Genomic DNA, 23,487 nt, shown 5'->3' with positions numbered 1-23,487 from the left:
CCAGGCCTAACTGCTTGAGGAGGCCTCCCTGTGGACTGGGCGCTCAGCCAGGATTCCTGGGCCAAGCACAGGGACGTGAGAGTAGTGGGGCAACTCCCACAAAGGCCCAGGTGGGGCAAAACCACACTGAGGACTTGCCCTTTCTCCCAAGAACGATGCCGAGCGTGGCCACAAGGAGGTGGAAGTGGGCTGGGGGCTGTGTTGGGACCTGAGGGGACCACTCAGCAAGCTCCTGTGGGTGTTGTCAGCCTGCTGCTGAATTCCCCACCCTCGGCTTTTAGAGCTGTGTGCCTGCCCTTTTGGGGCTCACAGTGGTTTTAGGTGGATGTCCGTCTCCTGTCACATCTCTGACTCGGGAGGGCCAGGGATCAACTCCTTAGCTTCACAGGTTCCTACAGATGTCCAGAAACATCCTTGGACCATTTCCTTGCTCAGATGGAAGCTGGTGGGCATGTGAGATGGGTGACTCCTGGCATTTCAGGGGCTCCAATGTATCTGTGTGACTCTGGGCTTGCGATGATCCCCATGCCTCAGTTTTTCTCTCACTGAAGGGAACAGTAGCTCCCTCCTGTGGTTTTCTAGAACAGACACGTCCTCCAGGTACTACGAATGGATTGTGCTTGGGAGGCATTCCCTGTCCTCCCCACACTGCTCTGGGCTCAATGAAGTGAGACCTACCTCTTACTGTCACATACATAGCTATATGTAGCTGATGACCTGCTAGTTAGTCTCTGACTTACTAAAATGGGATAGTTGCAACGACGTGCTGGTCTTGATCAGTTGTTGGGAGAGACCCTCAGGGTGCAGGTGGCAGGCATAGTCTGTTCAGCCCGTATTCTTCACCAGTTGTAGTAATGGAACACCTTGTGAAACAGCCCATTTGGAGGTGGCCTTGTGTCCGCAGTGGAGGCTGGCATCCCTGTGGCCACGATGCCAGGCTGACCCCTTTTCAGTCAGGTTTTTGAGTTCCAAGAAGCATGGGGGCTGAAGTGGCAGGGGCAAGGTTTTGGGCAAGGGTTTGGGCGGGAGAAGCAGCCTGGCTGCCTAGCCTTGTCCATGTAACCCCCTTGGGGAGTTCACACAGCTACGGGCTCCTCCTTTTACCCTGAGAGGCTGAGCAAGGGAAGAGACCTTTCCTGCCCCGATCCCTTTGCGCACCCTGCGCCCACTGCCCAGCATGCCGTCTCCTCCCAGTTCACCCCATGCTCTGCCTCCCTTTCCCCAGCCTCTCCCTCTGCTGACCATACCTCCCCCGCCGGCCCCTCCTCTGGCTGTGCCTTCCTCCCCAGCTGGAACCCTCCTCCCCTACAAGCCTGCCTCTGGCTGCTGATCCCTCCCCTGCTGGGCCCCACCGCCTCTCCTCCCAGATGGACCCCTCCTTCACTTCCCCTCCCACTGGCCCCCTTATCCTTGTGGCCCTCAGCCTGGACCTGTCACCATGGAGTGCCCATCTGCTGTGCATCCATCTGCCATGGTGGTGGGAAGAGACCTTTCCTGCTCTCCATTTGAGCATATGAGTTATACCCATCCCCCCTCTTTTCATGAACATATACAAACACACATGCTTATGCATAAACACATATTTATACACACACATAAACACACACAGACCCGTACGTGCACGTACCCACACAAAACACTCCCAAATGCATACAATCACACTCATTCTCCCCCCAACATGCATGCACATAATCACACAGAAACACACACTTGTAAACCAGTGCATACTCACACATCCATACCCACTTGCATGCATGCATCTACACACTCACATGCACATTCACACTCATACCTACACACTAGCTCACACACTCACACAATGCACTCACAAATACACGCATGCTCACCCACTTACATAGATTCACACACTCACAAACCAATGAACACCTGCACACTGATGCATACCCACAAACTAAGGCACACTCACACATTCTCAGGCTCACCTACACTCACTTCACTGTTACTAGTATGTGGGTCTTTTGAGTAGATGTTCTATCCTGGTCTCTGAGGGAAGGCAGCCTGTGCTGTTTGTCTCAGCGGCACCACCACAGAGACCTGGGCTGAAGCCCAGTTCCTGCACCTCCAGCTCCGTGACCTTGGCAACCTCAGAATCTGGCCTGCGGAGGGAAGCCAGGCTGCCAGCCTTACCTGCATCAAGGAGGTGTAGTGAAGGCTGGTGGGAGGGCAGGCATGTCCACATGGGACTTGGGAGCTGTGAAGGGAGAGACCTGGCTAGTACTCTAAAGCCTTCCTTAGGGAAGGGACTGGGGCTGCCTGCCACTCAGCTGCGCCCCTCTCCAGTGCAGGCAAGGGCTGGCACCTGGGGCATGGGGGGTGCAGCCTCCACCGCCCAGCCCAGTCTTCATGTTCTTCCTCCCAGTGCTTCTCCTCTGTCTCCTTTAACCCTTCAGCTCCCGCGCCCTCTTTAGGCTGATCTGGGCTCCTTACTCAGTGGAGCCTGGTGTCTTCTGCATTATTTTGCTAAGGGGGTCCCATTTGTTTTTTTCTTTCTGCCATGCAGAGATGCCTGTCTCAGGAAGGAGGTATGAGGTGTGCAGGAGTCCCTGGGGTCAGGGCTAGGAGAATAGAGCACACCGCAGCAGCCCAGCTCTGGCTTTGTGCTGAAGGCAGCACAGACCCTGAAACAATCCCATCTCCGTGGATTAAAGGGATGGCAGGAACTGCTTTGATCTCCAGGCTTTAGTGTTCACTGTGCCTTCAGTCTGGGCTGGGAAGAAAGCCTGGAGCTGAGAAGAGCTGTCTGCTTCCCAGAGCTTGGGTGTGACTTTGTAGAGCCTGAACACAGCTCTCTGGGTGGGGCCTCTGTGTGGGCATGTGCCTGTGCATACATGTGTATGTGGGTATGTGCCACTGTGTGTACACATCGTGTGTGGATGTGCATGTGTGTGTGTTGGGGCATGCCCACGCACATGTGTGCACATGTGTCTTCTTGCATGTAGATGTGTTTTCATGCATGTGTGCTTGTGTGTGCATACAAGTGTAAGAGCATTGGTAACATTCAGAGGAACCTGGGAGCAGGTGGACAGGACGCTGCCAGCAGTGTGATGGGGTCCCCAGCAGTGCTGGAAGCCCTACACTCCAGCCTCTGAGCCCTGCAGAAGGGAAAGTCCATGCTGGTAGCACATTCTGAATCTGAGCACAACTTTTTGTTTTGATTCTAAAAATACAGAGCAGCTCTTTTATCAGAGTACAGTGTTTCCTTGTTGCCTTCTCCGAAGTAGACTCTTCTCTGAAGTAGACTCTTCAGTATTCGGGAAGTGGCTTAGCCTGAGAAAATGCAAATGCATGGTGCTTGGCTGGCCTGGCTCCCCAGTGCTTGGCCACCTGAGTGTTCTTTTCTTCCCACCCCTGCCTTTTTTTTTCAGACAAGGTCTCTCTCTGTAGCCGAGGCTGGAGTGCAGTGGCATTATCATGGTTCACTGCAGCCTTGAACTCCTGGGCTCAAGTGATCTCAGCCTCCAGAGTAGGTGGAGCTACAGGAGAGCACCATCATGCCTGGCTAATTGTTTCCCAGGCTGGTCTTGAATTCCTGTGCTCAGGCTGTCCCCTGCCTTGGCCTCCCAGAGTGTTAGGATTACAGGTGTGAACCACCATGCTGGGTCCTGTGTGCCCTTTTCTTACTGACCTGGTTCACTTGATTGCTGTCCTGCTGCATGTGGCACACCCTGGCTCTGGTGGCCCTGACTTCCTGGGAGCACAGATGCTTCTGATGGATGGGGCATTGTTATTTACGTAACAACTGGCATTGGGCCCAAGGCACCTCATGTCCGAGTGTGGGGATGTCAGACACCCACTGTGGACAAAGAAGATGGCTATCTCACAGAGCCCCCCACTGTCCCCTGCTGTCTGTCTCTAACTGTGGTCCTCTGGCTGGCTCTTGCCCACTAGCCCTAAGGACTCACTTGACCTCTTGTCCCTGGATATGGTCCTTCTATTGGCCTTTTCTGGCAACTGAGCTCAGTGCTTTCTCAGGAAACCTGTTTAATACTGCATTCTTTGGAGGGTGCCACCTGTGCCCTTCACCTACCACACAGTCTGGAGCCAGGTCTAGAGGTCCCAGCCTGTGACCGGCATCCACCCTTTCCACATAAAGCATCACCTGCCTACGGTCTGGGAGGGCTCCTCTCCCAGCCTGCGGGGGACCTGTGGATTTTCTCAGCTCTACTGTCCAGCCTCTGGAAGCAGCATTATCATAGCAAGCATGCAGCTGAGAAGGGCGAGTGTGCTTAGGAGGATGGTGGAAAGTTCAGGAGATGCCAGGCAGTTGCAGGTGTGAGCTAGGAGTCAGGGCAGCTTGCTCTGGAACATTCTGTTCCCCAGGGAGCATGTGGCAGTGAGTGTCCTGGTTGGTCGTGTGCGCCGCCAGTGCAGTGAACCTGTGCTGGAGCCATGCTCCGTGGCGATGCTGCGGGAAATCAGGAGTGCCTTTGCCTTCATTGCACTAACGCATTGCCTTTCTGAAACAACCGTGGCCTCAAAAAGGGATCTTAAATACTTGTTTGTTGAACTTGTTTTCTCAAAACCTACCTGCCCTGCAGTGTCAATGATTAACTGAGGGAACAGATTTTAGGAAACATTGGCTTAGCCGGAAGATTTTGAAATATCTCTGATAGTTGATTTTAAAACCTGTACTTGCAGACATCACAATGTTTCCTGAGCACTGGTCATGTCCTGGTGCTGGGTGGGGTCTCGTCACTAGCAGGGTCCCGTTCTATGGTCACATCTTTAATGCCAAGTGCCTTGGCTTGAATTTGTTCAAGGGTCAGAAATGGGCAGTGCCTGAGAGCTCAGCTGACAGTGTGGCTCCTTGTGGCTGGTGTCACAGGTGTCGTGGGTGGGGGTGGACAAGCTGGAAGTGGGGCTGTTCTGAGGTTCTGGTGTGCTTGAGCCCGAGTCACCCTCCCTGGGAGGCTCAGATGGTCACTGTGTCATTCTTTGATCCTCTGGGCAGGGATGTGGTGAGATACATGGGGAGTGGACTGTCTTTGATGGGAGCTGTCCCCAGGGTGCTCTGCCGCCCGGGGGCTTGCATCTGTCTTCCTGACTTTCCTGCCCTGTGTTCCTCGCTTTCCTGCTGGTGTCTTCATGTCAGATTCTACCAGTGCTTTTTCCTTTCTCCCGCCTAAGGTGACCTTGCGGCTGTGCATGACCTGGGGGGAGAGGCTGGGCTGGCTTGGAGAGCGGCACCATGGAGGAACAGGTTGCATGCAGCCCTAATGCCCCCCCTGGAACTGAGATGCCAGTGGTTACACAGGAAGCACCAAAGACGGCTGCTTCTCTAGGTTCCCTTGAGAATCCTTTCTGAGGTCTGGTGAACATAGCTTTATGCATTAGAAACCTCATGACGGGAGCTCAGGGAGAGCCTGTCAAACTCTTTTAAAAATAACTTGTGTTATATTATTTTTATTATGGAAAATTCAGATAGACACAGAAGTAGAGAGACCAGCACAGTGATTCTTTGAGTACCCATCACTGGCTCCAACAGTTACCTGAATTCTGCCGACCCTCTTTCAAACGACGCTAATTCTAAAATGCTTTTATTAATTCAAACACCAGAAGCTAACAAGCAATTACGTTAATTAAAAAACCCGCTTGTGTGTGACACTGAAGAAGCAGAAATGGTTTAAAGAGAATGACGTCACACCGGCACCCAGCTCCTGGTGAGTACCCCGGAGGGACTGGATGGTGTCTGCCGAGGGCTCAGTTAGGAGGGGCCACCCCACCATCCAGACACCTGGGACATGGCAGGCTGATCGCAGTCTGGGAGTTTACCAATGAGAACATGCCCAGTGCTGTGCAGGGAGCAGTTGTGTGGGGTCAGCTCCTTCGTTGGCCTGTGGCCCAAGTGCTGTTGGTTCACGTGAGAAAGCACTCCTTCCAGCAGGATCCCGCTGCTCGCCACTGCGGCCTGTGCTCAGGAGAGGCTGGTTTGGAGGACTGCCTGCAGCCATTCTTTTGTCTTCTTGGGTAGTCTGATTGCTACCCTGGCTGAATGACTGTGCTGGGGCAGCCCTGATGATGGCAGGTGGAAAATGGGAGCAGATTCAATGGAGAGGTTTTCATACCCAATGAGAGTGATTCCGGGTTGAGAAGGGACCACTCAGACCAGTCCAGAGATCAGGAGGCTGCCCAGTGAAAGGAGGGAAAATGCTCTTGGCCAAGGCTGCAGTGAGGTTTGTGGGTCTGAGCACATGTTCTACCCAGAGGTGTGGCATGGCCGGGGGATGTGCTTGGCATGGCAGACAGGTCAGGGGTGAGTCCAGGGCTCAGTGGGTCTCTAATGTGCTGGGAAGGTGGGGCTCCACCCAGAGTCTGGGATGAAGGGAGGGTCTGCCTCACGCAGACTTTGACTGCAGCCTGATTGCAGGTTGTGCCAGACAGTGGGGTTGGAGAGAAGTCAGTGGCATAGGGTTGTCAGGGGCGGTACCTGATGAAGGTTTGAGAAGGACAGAAGAGAGAGGGTCAGGGGACTTGTGGGTTTGGCTTGGGCAGAGGCCCCTGTCCCTGGAGGGGAGGAAGGACAGGTACCTGGGGGTGTGGGATGATGATGTCAGATTGGGATACTCTCTCCAAGGACTATGAGACATCTTGGGTTGGGGGAAGGGCCCAGGGCTCCTGCAGGGTGCTAGTCTAGTGACCACACGTGGTGTCAGCCCAGTGACCATGAGGGGTGCTAGTCCAGGGACCCCCAGTGTGTGATGATTTTCTCATGGTTAGACTGGGGTGTTGGTTTTTGACAGGAGGCCTTGGAGGACATGCCCTCATCCCATTATGTCAGGCACATCTGTCAACAGGACTCATCATGGCCGGTGTGGCAGTTACCAGCTGGCTAAGGTGGTATTGGGAGATTTCTCTGCCATAAGGTTTTCTCTTTTCTCTTCTTTTTCCCATTTTGTGCTTTTTCCAAAGTCACTGTGCTGAGCTGATACTGAAGGAGTGGGGAGTTTACTTTCTTGAGGGTGGAGTATAAATAATTTGGAATGCTCCAAATTTTTGCCTATTCACCTGTTATCCTACATTTATTTTTGATTTCATCATTGATTTATATCAGTACTGATATTTATTTTATACTTTGGGTTACAATTCAATACTGATTTGTGTTGCTCAAATTGTTCCAACTTTGGCCATTGGGAGTTCTTTCAGTTGGCTCTCGTGTCCTTTGACACCCCCCCATTTGTGTGTATGTGTGTGTGTGTGTGTGTGTGTGAGAGAGAGAGAGAGAGAGAGAGAGAGAGAGAGAGAGAGACACTTGCCTTACTTTCTGACCCTGCAAGGTGCTCCAGGCCCATCTGCTTGATTAGCAAATATTTTCTCTGCCTGAGCCCAGGTATCAGTCATTTCTCCAGGGATTCCCAGTTCCTTTTATTGGAGAATGTTATTAAAGACCATGACCTGGCCTCCTGGTGTCCTTATTGCTCCTGGGGAGCCATTGCTTCTAGTTTTCTTTCATTAGGCAGAGCTAGGACCTATATGTATACGCACATTTCTATAAACATTTGTATATGTATCCATCTGTGGATTAAGCCAAACACGAGCTCATCCTGGTGCCTCAGAGTCTAACCTGCCTCTCATAGCGACGAGCCGGCTCTGGTGATGTTTTCAGGTGCTGCACAATCAAGCAGAGATGCCCTAGGACCTGCAGACAGGTCCTGCTCCCCATGGTCGCCTTCTGCAAGCATGCTGGTGCTCAGCCCAGCTGACTCCCTGGGAAGCCCTTCTCTTCTCGGCTGTCTGGCTGAGTTAATCTGGCCCATGAAGGTTTCCAAGTGCTGGCTGTTTGGCCATTGGGACCTCTTTCAGTTGGCTGCTCTGTCCTTTGACATACCCCCATCATTGCGTGTGTGCATGTGTGTGTGTGTGTGTGTGTGTGTGCGCGCGCGCGCAAGTGTGTGAGTGTGTGTGTTTAACACTTTCCTGTCTGGCTCTGCACAGTGCTCCAGACTCATCCTGATGCCTCAGAGTCTTAACCTGCCTCCCATGCAGTGTCCTTTGTTGGGTTTCTCCTTAGGTCTCCTTGGGAAGGTCATTTGATAGGTACTATAATTGCCATCAATCTGCCCATCTGTTGGATAGAGAGACTGAGGCACAGAGATGGTGCAGGCAGAAGACAGGGGTAGGGCAGGGCCTGACCCTGGTGAGGACACCTGGACTCCTGTCCTCGTTTGCAGCCCAGCTCAGTCCTTGCTGGGATGAGAGCTTGAGAGGGTGTCCAGACTGGGAGACCAGCATCCCGGTGCCACCCGGGGCCTGGGTGGTGTGGGCAGCATGTGGCTCTGGGCCATCATGTGGTCAGGGAGTTTGATGGTGGGGTGCGGATGGCTGGGGCTGGGCCGGGGTTGGATCCCCTGCTCCAGGAGTGGCCAGCAGACTGTGATGGGGAGGCTGACCCTCCCCCAGACTGTTGCAGCCCCTGGAGCCCTCATCCCTGAGTAGCTCATGGTGACCCTAGCCTGCCTTTCTTGTCATTGTGACGTGTGCTAAGCCACATCATGATTGTCTTGCCCTGGGACATGCATCTTTTGGACCTAAATGCCCCTCTAGCTATGAGTTCAGTGAGCTTCATTGGGAGAATTGAGAATTCCAGACCTTGGGGACAGATTTAGAATTCTCAATTCCAATGCAGTGGGTCCATTTGGTGGATGAGGATGCTCATCTGGGAAAATGCCGAGGCGTGCGTATCCTGGCGGGTGAGCCGTGTGCTTATGGGTGGATGACACCCAGCTCTCCTGAAGTGTCCTTTCCACAGCAATCCCTTCTCAACCACTCCCCTCCATGGGTTTTTTTTTGAAGGGAGGCAGTGCCCAGCTCATAGAGTACTGGGTTGTTTGATGGTGCTTTTCCTTTCCAGGGTCCATGGGGGTCTGAAGCTTCCAGTGGGAGTGTTGGTTTCATTGGTGACAGTGTCCCTCAGACATCCTAAGGGCAGGTAGTGATGGTTCCCCATTCTAGTGAGGATAGATTGTAGCTAACAGAAATGGGGAGGCAAGCTAATGGGAAGAGAGGAGTGGCTGCTTCCCTCTGACAAAGGGGTCCCTGGGCTCCGGGAGGGCTTGCAGGGGCACCTCCATGTAGTGCAGCGATGAGGGGGACCGGCCGCCATTCCTCCCAGCCTCCTCGGGCTGCCATCCCGCACGGAACAGCTCTGATGCACACGGGGAGGGTCGGTCATCTTGACAGCTGACCTGCCAGCTGTGCTGTGTTTCCACTTCCCGTGGACTCTTTGTCATACGCTTGTAATCTAAGCCCATTGTGTTCCAGGAGGAAACCAGGGGAGAAAGGAAGCTAAGATGTGGAAAATCTCCAAGGGAAGTTTTATCGTTCCTGATTATCGTTTTTGTTTTAACTGCTGGGGTCCACCTGCCTTTCACTTCCTTTAGAAAGTGGGTGGTGGTCTCCCGTGCAGGCCCCTCCAGGGGCCTCGCTGGCTCAGCTCTGGCAGCTCCAGCACCCCAGGTGTCCGATAGCCCGTGGTCTTCCACACCCTGCTCCATCCCTGACCCTTTCCAGACATCCATGGTGTTTGCTGACTCTGAGCACTGAACACACCGTAACATGCTCTGAGTTTTGTTCGTGGGAAAAGCCAGATCTGAGAGGTATCCACACCATGATGACAGCAGCTATGTCAAATGCACTGAGAGGGAAGCTAAATGGCCATATTCAGGTCTGGTAGAGATCTTCAGGGTCATAGTGGAGATTTCAAGGTCACCTTCTTGATGCTCAGGGTCCGGGAGAGGCCATCCTATTGGATGTCTTGCTGCCTTCTCTGACCCCTCACAGGCAACAGCCATCCCACTTCTGGCTTGCAGAGGCTGTGGTCAGGATGGTACCATCTGGCAGGGGTAACTTCCTGCCTATGCCTTTGCCAGTGTGTGGTGTTTAATGTCGTCAGCCCCACAGAGTCAGGTGAGTGTGTGTCTGACATGTGTGGGGAGCTGTGCTGGGCCAGGGTCAGGTCCCCTGTGGAGGCGTCAGGCAGAGGATGGCTGTCAGCTGGGGCCCTGCAGATTTGTGCTCCTCATCCTTCCCTGCGTCACCTCCTTGAGAGTGGCTCTGATGTTTCCAGATTGCATGTGACCATGGGTCCTAGGTTTGTTTTTCAGCCTCGTGATGGATGCACCTTTGAGGCTATTGTCATACACCTTGAGTTTGAAGGTGCCCCAAATCTGTCCTTGCCCCTCCGTGTGGCCCCCACCCCTGGTCAGTCTCAGCCCTCCCGCTTGCTCCTCAGCACCAGCATCTAGTAGGTGGCCAGGAACTGTCAGGTCTCCTTCCTCAAGCTGTCTGGGGGCTCCTGTCCTGCTGTCTGTAGGTTGGCCCCATCAGGGTGACACCCATCTCCTCCATCTCATGGGTCCGCGTCCTGGACTCTCTTGGCTCCCTGTCGGCGGCAGCTGCTCCCCACACTACTGTGTGAAGGTGTTTTTGATTTTAGTTCTGTTTCACAGTGTGCAGCACACATTTACATGTGGGGGTGTTTGTGGTTAATCCGTGCGGAGCAGTGACAGCCGGAGCCTTCAGGTTTCTGCTCCTGGCTCAGCTGGCTCAGCTCTGGCATACAAGTAGAAATGCCTGGGCTTAATCAGACAAAAAAATTATCCAATTTTGCAAATGACCACGGGACACTTGTTTCATACAATACTTACAAACTGCAGCCCCTCACTTGAGGGCCCCTGGCAGGACATGCCATGGCCCTGCATGGCTTGTCAGAGGTGCCTCCGTCCAGGCCCAGTGGCCTGCGAGACGTAGAGACAGAACAGTTGAGGAGACCAGCTGCAGGCAGTGGGGAGCAGGAAGTGATCGTGGAGGGGAACCCTGGGTCAGGCTGGTGCCTGGTGCCTGGTGCCTGGTGCCTGATGCCTGGGTCTGAGCCTGGTCCTGAGCCTGGAGTGTGGACACACTGCTAGTGCTGGCCCCTTCTCTGGCTGGCAGCCCCTTCCTTGTGTCTCATCTGTTGAAGCTGAAGTGGGGACAGGACTGAGGCAGTGTGCAGACACCAGGCTCTGGATGCTACATTTCCCCATCTTGTGCTGGTGCTCACTGTGTACTCAAATCAACATATGGGCTTTTTTTTTTTTTTTTTTTTTTTGTGAGCTCACCTTTCACCTTTTCCTGAATCTTTCCGCAGCAGTTTGTGCAAGCTTTCTGGGAACAGCCACTCTTTACATACGTATTCTCCAGGGGTCTTGGTTTTCTGAGGCTGCTATAGCAAAGCGCAGCAGACTGGACACCTTAAACAACAGAAACGGATTATCTCACAGTCCGGAGGCTGGAAGTTCAAGATCAAGCTGTGGGCAGGGCTGGGCTCTCCCAAGGCCTTGCTCCTAGGCTTGCAGACAACCATCTTCTCTCTGTGCCCTCACGGGGTCTTCCCGCTGCCTGTGTCTGTGTCCTCATCTCCCTTCTTCTAAGGACACCCGGCAGATTGGATTAGTGCCCACCCTGATGGCCTCATTTTAACTTAATTGCCTCTGTCAAGACCCTGTTTTCAATTAGTCACATCCCGGAGTCTTGGAGGTTAGGACTTTATGCATTTTGGGGGACACAATTCGGCCTTGACACTAGGCCTGGTTACTCCTTATACCCTGACATGCTGTCTCACAGCTGCTCAGACAGGGTGAGGGCAAGCTGTTGCCCGGCTGGCTCCCTGCATCCCCGGCCTGCGCTGTGGGTCTGGCCCGGGCGGCGTGGCTTTTGGAGAGCTCATGCTATGTTCTCTGGGTGGCCTGGGCCCTCTTCATGTGTGCGGGATGTCAGGCTCCACACGTTGCCTCCTTCTCTCCCTGCAGCTCGGCGCCAATGCCTTGCTCTTTGTCGGCGTGAACATGTATGGGGTGTTCGTGCGGATTCTGACTGAGCGTTCGCAGAGGAAGGCGTTCCTCCAGGCCCGGAGCTGCATCGAGGACCGGCTGAGGCTGGAGGATGAGAACGAGAAGCAGGTCAGTGGCTTGGGCCAGTCAGCCTAGAGGGGTTGGCTGTGGTGCTGGGGAGGTAGAGGGAGCTGCCTTCCTGTGCCTCAGTTTACCCTGTGGTGACATGGGCCACAATTCCCAGTGGTACATGTTGGTATTTGAGGCAGTGGAGGAGATGCCCTGAGGTTTTTTAGTTAGCAAATGGGCAGGCAGGCTAGGTTTGCTGCCCTGTGGAGCTGAGCAGCTCATGGGATAGTGCTGGGAAGGGGCTGCTCTGAGGACAGCATTTGGGCGCATTGACTTCCGGTTGCAGCTGGAATAGGTCAGCTGCCCAGGGAGGATGAGGCAGGTCCTGGCCATGCCTCGGGTGAATGTGATCGAGGAGGTGACGCTGATCTACTGGCCTGAGGCTCCCACTGGCCCTGCCTTTGGCTCAGCGTTGCTGACCCCAGAGCATGCCGTCACTCCTGGAAGGCAGAGGTACCCTTGTGCTGGGAATTGTAGAGGGGTCATGGTGGTCATGATACAGCACCCACAGCCCTTGGGGTTCCTCCAGTGGCCGGCATCAGGATGAGACAGCCACGAAGGAAAGGGCAATGGCTTGGAGGGAGCCATGCCTGGGTTCCCAACGCCCTCCGTGACTCCTCTTCTGTGTTCCCTGTCTGCTGCCCAGGACCTGTGCCCAGCAGGCCCAGTAGGCTCAGGAGGGACAACCTGGGAGCCTCTGGGATAAGCCTGGCACATTCCAGGAACTTTCCCTGGAGGGATCTAGACTCTCCCCCCAGCCTTGGGGCTCACAGGCCTTTGTGACACCAAACTACTGATGTTTTAGGCCTGCGGCTGACAGATAGGATTTCTTTCTCAACTATGTGAATACAAGATATTATACTGAATATAAATGTAAAAACACACATACACATTTCATGTATAGACATTGTTTCGATCCCTAATATTTACAATAAAAGTAAGATATAGTTGAGAAATAGATCATGTATGTGTGTTTAGATGGCGTGTGTATTGCCGTGTATGTGAACATGTAGGAGGATGTGTCCATGTGGACGATATGTGGGCAGTGGCACGTGTCTGTGTGTATGTTCACATGCATCCCTGTGGAGTTGCATGTGTGGATATGTGCACATTTGCCTTTGCCTCTGTACATGTGTGCATGTGTGTCTGTGAATGCCTGTGCTCGTGTGTGTGTGCATGCATGCTCGTGTCTTTACATCCAGACATGTGGTTGCATGTGCGTGTGGCTTTGTATTCATGTAGATGCATGTGTCTGTGTGGGCATGCCTCTGTGTCTGTGTGTTTGTGATATGCATGGACATGTGTATATGTGTGTATGCACAAGTGTTGATGTGTGTTGTCTATGTGTGTGCATGAATGTGTCAATGTATGTATAAATTGTGCATCTTTCAAGGCTGAGCCCTGAGCATTTTTTCTTAGACCGGAGTCAATCACACTGAGAGAGATACCTCCTTTGTGCTTTCTAAGAGGTGTATAGCCTTATTTTGTTACCTCCGTAAGATCCCAAGTGAATCTTTGGAAGCCCTGTTCTCCCCTTAACTACATCCTCTGTAGTGGAGAAGGCAAAGACTCTTTCGTGGGTCCTGCTTGTGTGTATTTCTAAATCATCCTTTTCTTTTCCTCTTTTATCTCCCTCCCATCTCCTTTTCCATACCTTTGTGCTTGTTCACGTTCTGTGTTGGTCTTTTTTCATTTCTTTTCTGATGTTTGCTGCCTCTCCTATGTACTCTCTTTCCTCCCAGTATTGTCTAGTCCAGCCTTTGCTGCCTGATTTGCAGCATTTCACTGGGTTTTATAGCAGCTCCGTGAGCAAGGCATTCTTTCCTCAGCCCTAGGAGGAGGCAGTCACACTCAGGGAGGCTCAGAGGTGCATCCGAGTTTTAACTGCAGAACGTTCTTAAGAAGGACCTTTTCAAAATGTTCATCCAATCCAGTTAACCCAGCTGAGTGCTATTTATTGTTTAGATTTTGTCTTTATGTGTATTTTTCCCCATGTAATTGTCATTTTGGTGTATATATAATTTTATTTTCTGCCTTTTTGCTTGCCATTTTGCACAAGACATCGCTACTGGTGTGATAAATGTGATTTAAAACATCTGCCTTTTCTTCCCTTAATGCACATTCTGTGGTGTTCTCAGCATCTGACATTTAGATACCACGTTCGCAGAGAGATTTTTCTTCATGCACATGAAGTATTCACTGAGTAACATTTTTAGCAGTGTAAATATGTCATTTCTCTCCCAAGTTTCTGAGGTATTTTCCCAAATTTTATATCTTATTTATGTGCTCTTTTACATCTTTATAAGTGATGTCTGCTTACACTCTGCTCTGTATAGCCGTCCAGGCCAGCCATTGCATCAGCAGCAGTGGGGAGCCTATTAGGAATGCAGATTGGCAGGCCCCGCCCAGCCCTGTAGGGGGGAGAGCCCAGGGGTTGGGTTCCCGTGAGCTGCTCTGCAGTGTGCTGTGTCCCTGTGTGCCCCTGTCTTTCTCCCCTTCTCCCTCTCCTTCTGTCTGTCGGTTTCTGCCTTTCCCCCTCCTTTCCTCCCTCTCTCTGTGTGAGGACTTGGCACCTCCTGTTTCCCTTGCCCCTTTCTGTTTACTAAGGCCGATGGCGACTCCTTCGTGCTTGTTCACCCTCTGTATTTCTTTGTGACTTGTACACTCCAACCCTCCATCCCGTTATGTTCTGACTTTCCTGGCAGTCAAGTGAACCGCTCACTGTATAGCAGAAACACGGATGCCTCATCAGAAAGGGTCCCCATATTTCCCCAGGTCTGTTCCTCTAGCTTTGCTTTTCCTTGCATTAAAAATTCAGTCTTTTATATTTTCAAATTGAAGGATCGTTTACCTTCATGATTTTCTCTGTTGCTTCAAAGCTGAGCTGATGTTTTGACACACGAACACTGAATGAGGACATGCCTTCTGTGACTTTCCCGAGTGGTTCCTGAGACCTCAGCCATCCTGACATTCGCTGCATTTTTTCTGTCGATTCCTTTTGATCGTTCAGGGTTGCATCTCATGATAACTGTCTGCCTAGATGGCTGGAAATCAGCAATGAGGTTTCTCCTGGCCGCCTGCTGCCCGATGCCACTTCAGGGAGCCTTGTCTCTTGGGGAGGCAGAGGGGAGCACTTGGGGCCCAGCGGGGCCCTGCCAGCTCTCGAGGCTCTCAGGTATACAGGCACTTTGTTCCTCAGCATCTGCCTGGGGCCTGCCTGGCCATCCAGAGAGCCTGGAGGTGGCCACGGCAGCCCTGTCCAGGCCTCAAGCATGTCAGCATGAAACGGCAGTCTCCAGAGTGACAGGTGATGGAGCCTTACCATATGGCTAGTTGGAGGCATCTGCCTTTCATGTTTTAATCTCATTAATGACACCCTTCCATTCAGCACCTGTTCTCAGAGCCTTCTCCAGCCCCTTGGACCGTCCAGGCAACACAACGGGTGATGGGAGAGGATCGGGGATGCACTTAGGTTCTGAGAGGAGGTATGGGGGCATGTGACCTGATTCTGCGGGGAGATCCAGGAAGACACACCTGGTGCTGGGAGGGGATCTGGGTGTGGACACACGCCAGTCTGGTAGGGTTTCTGGGTGGATGTACCCTGGTCCTAAGAGAGGATCTGAGGGAAACACTTTGGTTTTGGGATGGGATCTGGGGGGACACACCCCAGTCCTGAGAGGGATTCTGGGCCAATGCACCCTGGTCCTGGGAGTGGATGTGGGCGTTACTGGGAGGAGGCGGTAGAATGCCGCGCACGTTCAGAGGGAGCAGAAGATGGGGGCTGAGTGAGGTCAAGTTGAGGGGAGGCGTGTGGGCAGACTCCAAGCCATTGCTCCCATGCACAGTGCATTGAGGGAAATCATTTCATGTCCTGTGGCCTCAGCTGGAAGGAGATGGCTCTGACCTCTGGAGAGATGGGCAGGGCTGGCTCCTGTGTGTCTGTGCTCACAGAGAGGAGCTTCTGGGCCTAGCAGGAAAGAGACATCATGAACATGTTTTGGGGGTCACTGCACATGTAAGAGCATGGAGGCAGGGGAGCAGACACACTGGGGAGTTTGGCGGTGGTTTTCTTTGTTCCTTCTTGGGGGACGAATGTGTTATCCAGGGGCGCTGTGGTCAGTGGCTTTGTGAGCAGGGAGAGCATTGTGCTCAGTTCACAAAGCAGGAGTTTGGCTCAGGCGGCTCAGAAAACACCTCCCAGGGATGTGCCTGTGGACAGGCCCATGTTTTGTGGTCCCCACTGACTGTCTGGGTCTGCAGGAGGCCACAACAGGGCGTCCCTCTTCTGAAATACTCCTAACATTAAACCCCTTGTCCTGTCCCAGCGGAAGCAGTTTTGTTCTGGAATGGGAATTGATGGAACAGCTGGCCACGGCTGCAGCAGCAGTGCCCTTGCTCTGGGGCTCCCGGCAGTGCCAAGGGTGGAGCCCACTGGTTCTCACCCTTCTCCACTCTGTTTCTGCATAGGATGCCCCAATTCCAGATTGTTCTTGCCCAGTTTGATAAGTTATGTTTTGACACCAGTAGTAGGGCGTGCTTCACCTTAAGCCCTGGGGAGAACCTCTCGGTGTCCTGGTTTATGATGCCACTGTTGCCTTTTACCAGCCAGAATGCATCCCTGGGTGCTCTGCGCCTACTTGCTGCTAACTTTTGCAGCTACCCATGAAGAAGGTGACAACAGCCACAGCCACTAGGAGCTTTCTCCTTCCCCTCCTGTACTGTTTAGTGCCACTAGCCCTGCGGTTGCCCTGCAGAATGTTTGAGGCTTTAGGAGTCTGGTCTGCTCCTGCTGAGGCAGGTGCCAGCCTCAAGCAGAGAGGCCTCTATCAACATTCTTACTGGGGGAATATTACAGTAGCTCTCCCTGATCTCCCGTTCACCTTCTCAGGGCAGCCCATGAAACAAGAGGCTGTGGAGGACAAGGGTGGGGTGGGGATCAAGGCTTGTCTCTTTCCTTGCACTACTTACTGTCTGTCTGGAAAGTTCTCTGCTGTAGTTAGGTAAAGTTTACCTGAATTGTCAGTGTGCCTGAGGCTGATTCCCTTGGGGGGATTTGGATGAGCAAAAATGACCCCTCTTCTCAACACAGCAAAACAAAGAAACAGAGCAAAGGGTCACCTTGGGCCCCCGCCCTTCATCTGTCCTTGCCTGCAGGATCTGGGCAGAATAGAAGAGGGTCAGGGTACCAAGATGTTCTTTCTGAGTTGTCAGATCTCTTTAAAATTAATATCAGCCCTCTGTATCATGGTTAGGAATGTAAGGACTTTATTCTGCTTAGTAAATCTGAGAACTGTGGCTCTGAAAATTTAAATAACCCAGGAAAGATAATTGCGCAAATAACAGAGTGGCCAGTGGCAGAACCAGGGTGAGCCCAGGATCTTCCAAGGGAAGCACATGGCTGTCTCCTCCCTTCGTGGCCACAGACCTCCTCAGCTAAATAACGCTCACTCAGTTGTTTTAGGCTCACAAATAACCGAGCTAACATGCTCCAAAGGGGTGTGAAGGTTCTTTTAACAGGGCTTTTTCCATTTCTGAACAAAAATGTCAAAAGTTGGTTCTTTGAAATAGAAAAGCCTTAGAGAGACTGATCAAGAAGAAAAAGAGCAGACACAAATAAGGAGCGTGAGGCACGAGAAAGGCTGCAGATAAAGCAGGGATTAAAAATAGATAATAGGGAAATGCTGAGAATAATTTTATGCCAGTATATTTGAAGAGAGACAAAATGGCCAAATTTCCAGAAAAAGCGTGAGTTACCAAAGATGATCCGCAAAGAAAAAGAAGGCCTGAAAAATCCTGTAATTATTAAAAAGATTGATTCAGTAATTTATAAGCTCATCAAAAAGTAAACAGCAAGCCCAGATGGTTTTACAGATGAGTTAGAACTTCCAGGAAAACGCGATTCCAGTTTGATCAGTCACAGCAAGCATCGTGCTCTGAGCCCAGGTCAAGCTGGCTGGTGATTATGGAGGATGGAGCTCGGATTCCCACATCTCACAAAGGCCTGTCACATGGACTGCAGGGAAAGCCTGTTTCTCAGTCTTGTTTCATTAGTGGTTTGGCTTCTTGGTGCTGAAGTTGATTGGGCAAGCATCAGGAGAACTCTTAGTCCCTGCCCTGCTGCTGTTTAACGCACCAGGTTCTAGGAGCGAGGGGCAGGGTGTGCCGCCTGGTCAGGGTGACATGACTCCTGCATGCTGTCAGCCCCTTGCCATTGCCAGGACACTCGTGCAAGTGGAACTGAGGTCCAGGATGTTTGTGGTCAGCGTCAGAGGCTCTAGAATTCTCCCAGATCCCAACCTGTTGGTCGTATGCTGGGTAGTGGAGGCGACCTACTCCCTGGCCTCCTGGAGCAGCTCCTGCCCAGCCTCCCTCCTGCCTTGAATGCCAGTGTCCTTTTGGGGGACTGTCAGAAGGGGTTCCACGGAGCATTCCCCTCCTGTGTGGATGTCACACATCTGGCTCCATGCTGAGGCATCCTGTTCCCCTGTGGCCCTTACAGCCCTCTGGGTTCTTCAGTCTCCCTAGCTCTCCAGGAGCACCACATTGGACCCCTGGGTCACTTCCTGCTGCATGGTTTTTGTGGCTTGTGCTTCACAGTTTGCCTCGTATCAGCTCTGGGGATCCCAGTCTCTTCCCTGTCATTCTGTGGCCAGTGCTGCAATATTGCCGAGGAAGATGCCAGAGCTGGTTGTCACCTTGGACTGTCTGTGGGAGTCTCTGCAGCATGTCTTGGGGGGGCTGTGAGGAGGTTTGTGGGGATCCAGTTGTTTGCCACATCTGTCTTTTTTTTTATTTAGACAGAATCTAATTCTCTTGCCCCAGCTGGAGCACAGTGGCACAATCTCAGCTCACCACAACTTCTGCCTCCCAGGTTCAAGTGATTCTCCTGCCTCAGCCTCCTGAGTAGCCGGGATTACAGGCATGCGCCACCGTGTCCAGCTAATTTTGCATTTTTAGTAGAGATGGGATTTCACCGTGTTGGTCAGGCTGGTCTTGAACTCCTGACCTTAGGTGATCTGTCCGCCTCAGCCTCCCAAAGTGCTAGGATTATAGGCGTGAGCCACCTTGTGCAGCCTTGTCACATCGGTTTTGTTCCTGTTTGTCTGAAATCTGCATGGAAGTTGGAGGTGGTGGCCAGTGTGTGGCTCCTGGACACACTGTGGTTCTCCCTAATGGTACAACCCAGGCTCAGGATCCACATGCCAAGATCTAGAGCCCAGATGTAGCTGGGAAAGGAAGGGTCCCTGAGTCCACCAGGGCCTGTCTCCATGCTGACGATATGGGATCTGCTGTGCTGTGAGCATCTGGTGGTCCACGAGGGAGAGGGAAGATCTGCAAGGAGTTCAGCATCTACAGCCTGGCTCTCAGATGATTAGGGAACTGGGCCCAGCGGTGTCCAGTATAGTGACATGAAGTGACCCATGGAAGGGACCTCTGACAGGGTGAGGAACTCGGCACACACAGCTGCAGGCTGCAGGGAGCTTTTGCAGTTTCCCACCGGGCTTTCCTGGAAGAACCTGGGCAGCAGAGCCTCGAGTAGGGGAGAGCAGCCACGGGGAAGGCAGGCCCTGACCCCGCCTGCTGAGGAAGACAGAACTCAGAGAGCCTGTCTGGAGTAAAGTGGCCCCTTGGGAGAGCATGTCGGTTAGAATCTGGTTTGGCTGCCAGTAACTGACCTGGAAAATGGTGGCTTAAACAAAATAGAAATTGTCTTTTCATGGACAGAAGTCTGAAGGGAGGCAGCCCAGGGCTGGTGTGGTCAGCTCAGGCTGCATAACAGTTACGGGGTAGCTGCAACAAGAGAGATTTATTTCCTCACGTTCTGGACACTGCAAAGTCCAAGATCAAGGTGTTGTCAGGGCCGGTTCCATCCAAGACCTCTCTCCTTGACTTGCCGATGGCCGTCTTCTCCCTGTGTCCTCATGTGGTCTTCCCTCTGTGCACACACCCTTGGTGTCTGTGTCTCCTAATCTCTTCTTAGGAGAAGAGGAATTCAGCCCCATTGGATTAGGGCCCACCCAATTACCTCATTTTAATTTAATACTTTCCTAGAGGCCCTGCCTTCCAATGTAGTCACCACATTGGGTGTTAAGGCTTCAACCTATGAATTTGGAGTGGAGGGTCACAATTTAGGTTATAGCAGCCACAAAACATCTTATTTTATTTCAAAGTCAAGTGTATGATTTAAAAATAAGGAGATGCTGCGTGCGAGTTCCTGGATGAGTGTGCCTGGAGTTGTGAGTGCCCGGCTTTGGGCTCCCTGGATGGCCGAGTGCAAATACAAGTACGCATTGCAGCCCCTGTGCAGCTGGTGGAGGAGCAGGCCTGGGCTGGGGGACAGCCCCCTCCTGCTGGGTTTCCTCCCTTGCTCCCCACCGCCCCCGGCTCTTACTTGAGCTGCATGTGGCAGGAGGCAGGAGCGGGGATCCTGCCAGGTTTTCGGCTCACTCTGATGGACTGTGGGTAGGCAGCTCACTGACCAGCTCCAGGCCTCAGATCCACCAGCCCTAAGTGTGGCTGTTTGTGGGTGATGAGGGGCGGTGGTATCCATACCTGGGCACGCTGCACCCTTAGTCTGCTCGTCTGCTCAGGGCCTGCTGTCCACCCTGGAAGGAGACTCCTTTTTGCAGTACTGCCACAACTTTAGAAACCATTATTGTTTGTTTCTTCCAACCTCCTTCTGGTTTGTCTTGATGCTGATTTTACCCTGTGGAGCAACGGCTGGTAGAGGGGCAGTGCGTGAGTCCTCATGAATAGGTGTGTAGTGAATGAATGCGATTGAGCGTGATTGGGGAATTGATCCTGTAGCTTCCTTGGCCCAGCACTCCCAGCAGTGGCCTCTTCGTGTGTGCATCTCATACACATGCTTGTGACCTTGCCAGTGAGCTTGGGGTGAGAGGTAGGGGTGAAGACAAGTGGACATGACCCTCACTTTCCAGACATGACCAGCCTGGAGTTGTTGCCAGGAGAAGGGAAGGGAAGGGAAGGGGCCTGAACCCAGCCAGCAGAGTGGATGGAGGACACCGTGGCTAAGAATACTCACTGGGCTCGGGGCAGGGCAGAGGGCACCAGCACTGCTCTGGCTCTGGAGATGCTGTCATAGGTGACCAGTGCCAGGCCTTCAGGAGGTGGCCTTGACTGAACTGAGCAGGGACATGCTATGTGGAGGAACAAGAGTGATCAGGGCTATCAGGGATGAGTGAGGGGTTTGCCAGGTAGAGGCAGGGAGGTAGGAACTGGAGGAGGCATTCAGGCGGCAGACTGAGTTGGAGATGGTCACTGGTATTACTTTTGTAAGTGTGATCTCTGCCTTCTGCTTGGAGATGGTGGGGATGTGGGCTGGAAGTGCAGCTCCACTGGTTGGTAAAGACCACTTGGGGGCTTCAGGGTGTTCATGGCCCCCCACAAGAATCTAGCCCGAGATCTTTGCCTGTCACAGCTGGAGAGCATGGGGTGAGAGGCACAGGAGGTTACTCTCAGCTTCCTCCTCTGCCACCTGCATCCCGCCCAGGAAACCCTGTATTCCTGAGTTTAGCTTCCTCTTCTATCATATGGAACTGGCCCCTCCCAGAGCCCTGGCTATTCCTCAGATGCCAGTATTAAATCAGAATTCCAAAAATAATGTGCAGCTATTTAAAGCACACACTCAATTTGTTATCCTAACAAGGTAAATGGAACAATTTTGAGTTCTCATCATGTGAAGAAATTTATCAAGAGAATGAAGACTTCCATTTAAGTGATGCAGTATGGATTTTAAATAGGGCTGGTCCGTGGACAGCACCTTCCCAAACCACTACAGATGTGATTTATTTTTCATTTTTTTAAACAGCTTTATTGAGCTTATATACCGTAAAGTTAAATTAAATAAACTTTGTTCAATTGAATAAGTTCAATTAAATGCTTTTTTTAGATTTCAGAATTATTGTTATTGAAGAATTTTACAAGAATCTTAATCTTATTACACGTTAATCTTATTTAATAAATATGTCAAATGATCTTCTTATAGAGAATTAGTATGTAATAATCTAAATTTAGGATATCTTTATTGTCCCCCAAAGACACCTCGTATCCATTAGCAGTCACTCTCTATGTATACCCACATCTGCCCTCCAGCAAGACGTAGGCACCCACTACTCTACTTCCTGTCTCTGTAGATTTACCTGTTCTGGACGTTTCATACAAATGGAATCATATGATAGGTGATCTTTTGTGACTGGCTCCTTCCACTTAGGATAATGTTTTTGAGGTGCATGCTGATCGTAGCACCTGGATTGTATTTCATTCTTTTTTCATGGCCAAATAATATTCCATTGTATAGATGGATCACATTTTGTTTATCTGTTCACAGTTGATACATATTTAGGTTGTATCCACTCTGGGTATAATAAGTAATGCTACTATAAAAAATCATGTATAAGTTTTTGTGTGAACACATTTTCATTTCTTTTGGATAAATACCTAGGTGTAGAATTGCTAGGTCACGTGGTAACTATGGTTAGAATTTTAAGGAGCTACTAGACTGTTTTCCAAAGTGGCTGCACCATTTTCTATTCCTACCAGGAGTATGCAGAGCCTTTGCCTAGTTTCTCCATATTCAGAATGTTTTTTTTTTTTTAAATTAAACTTTATTTTGAACTACTTGTAGATTCACATGTAGTTGTCAGAAATAACACAGATAGATCCCATGTGCCCTTTACCCAGTTTCCCCAATGGCAACATCTGCAGAACTGTGGTACAATGTCACAACCAGGATAGTGACATTGGGACACCCAAGATATGGAACATCCATCACCCTGAGATTCCCTCATGTTCCCTTTAAATAGCCACATCCACTTCCCTCCATGACACCTTCATTCTGAAGACCTGGCAATCACTAACCTGTTACCCATTTCTATAAATTTGTAATTTCAAAAAGTTCATATAAATGGAATCATGCAATATGTAGATGTTTGGGATTGGCATTTTTCACTCAGTATAATTATTTGGAGATTCATCCGTATTGTTGAATATATCAATATTTGTTTCTTTTTATTGCTAAGTGGCGTTCTGTGGTGTGGCTGTATCACAGTTTGTTTAATTGTTGGCCCATTGAAGGATGTCTTGGTAGTTTCCGATTTTGGCCTATTAGGAATAAAGCTGCTATGAACATTCATACACAAGTTTTTGTGTGAACATAGGTACTAATTTTTCTGGCATGAATATCTGGAAGTCCAGTTACTGGGTCATATGGAAGTTGTCTATTTAGTTTATTGAGAAATAGTGAAACTTTCCCCATCTATGGTGTATTTTAATTTAATATTTGCTTAAGGTATGAGGTTTAGGTTAAAATTCATTTTTTGTCTGTGAATGTCAAGTTGCTGTAGTATTTGTTGAAAAGACTACCCTTCCCCCATTGAATTACTTTTGAACCTTTGTCAAAAATTTGTTGTGCACATTCGTGTGTCTATTTGTGGATTCTAGATTCTGTTTTATTGTTCTATATGTTTATCTGTCAACCAACATCACACTGTCTGGATTATTGTTACTTCAT

General features: G+C 51.2%; 1 protein-coding gene across 1 annotated transcript in view; it reads left to right on the top strand.

The window, feature by feature from the left end:
• The window catches only part of ADCY1 (adenylate cyclase 1), a 132,874-nt gene that overhangs the window by 5,994 nt on the left and 103,393 nt on the right, over positions 1–23,487 (top strand). Inside the window, exon 2 of the mRNA XM_017524568.2 lies at positions 11,808–11,957. Coding sequence (XP_017380057.1) covers positions 11,844–11,957 — 114 coding nt within the window. The 5' untranslated portion in view covers positions 11,808–11,843. The remainder of the gene's footprint in view (positions 1–11,807; positions 11,958–23,487) is intronic.

Source organism: Cebus imitator, unplaced genomic scaffold (genome assembly GCF_001604975.1).
Source record: "Cebus imitator isolate Cc_AM_T3 unplaced genomic scaffold, Cebus_imitator-1.0 Scaffold34, whole genome shotgun sequence".
In the NCBI taxonomy this organism is placed as follows: Eukaryota; Metazoa; Chordata; class Mammalia; order Primates; family Cebidae; genus Cebus; species Cebus imitator.
The sequence above is the reverse complement of the archived record's forward strand: the minus strand, read 5'-3'. Positions and strand labels throughout refer to the sequence as shown.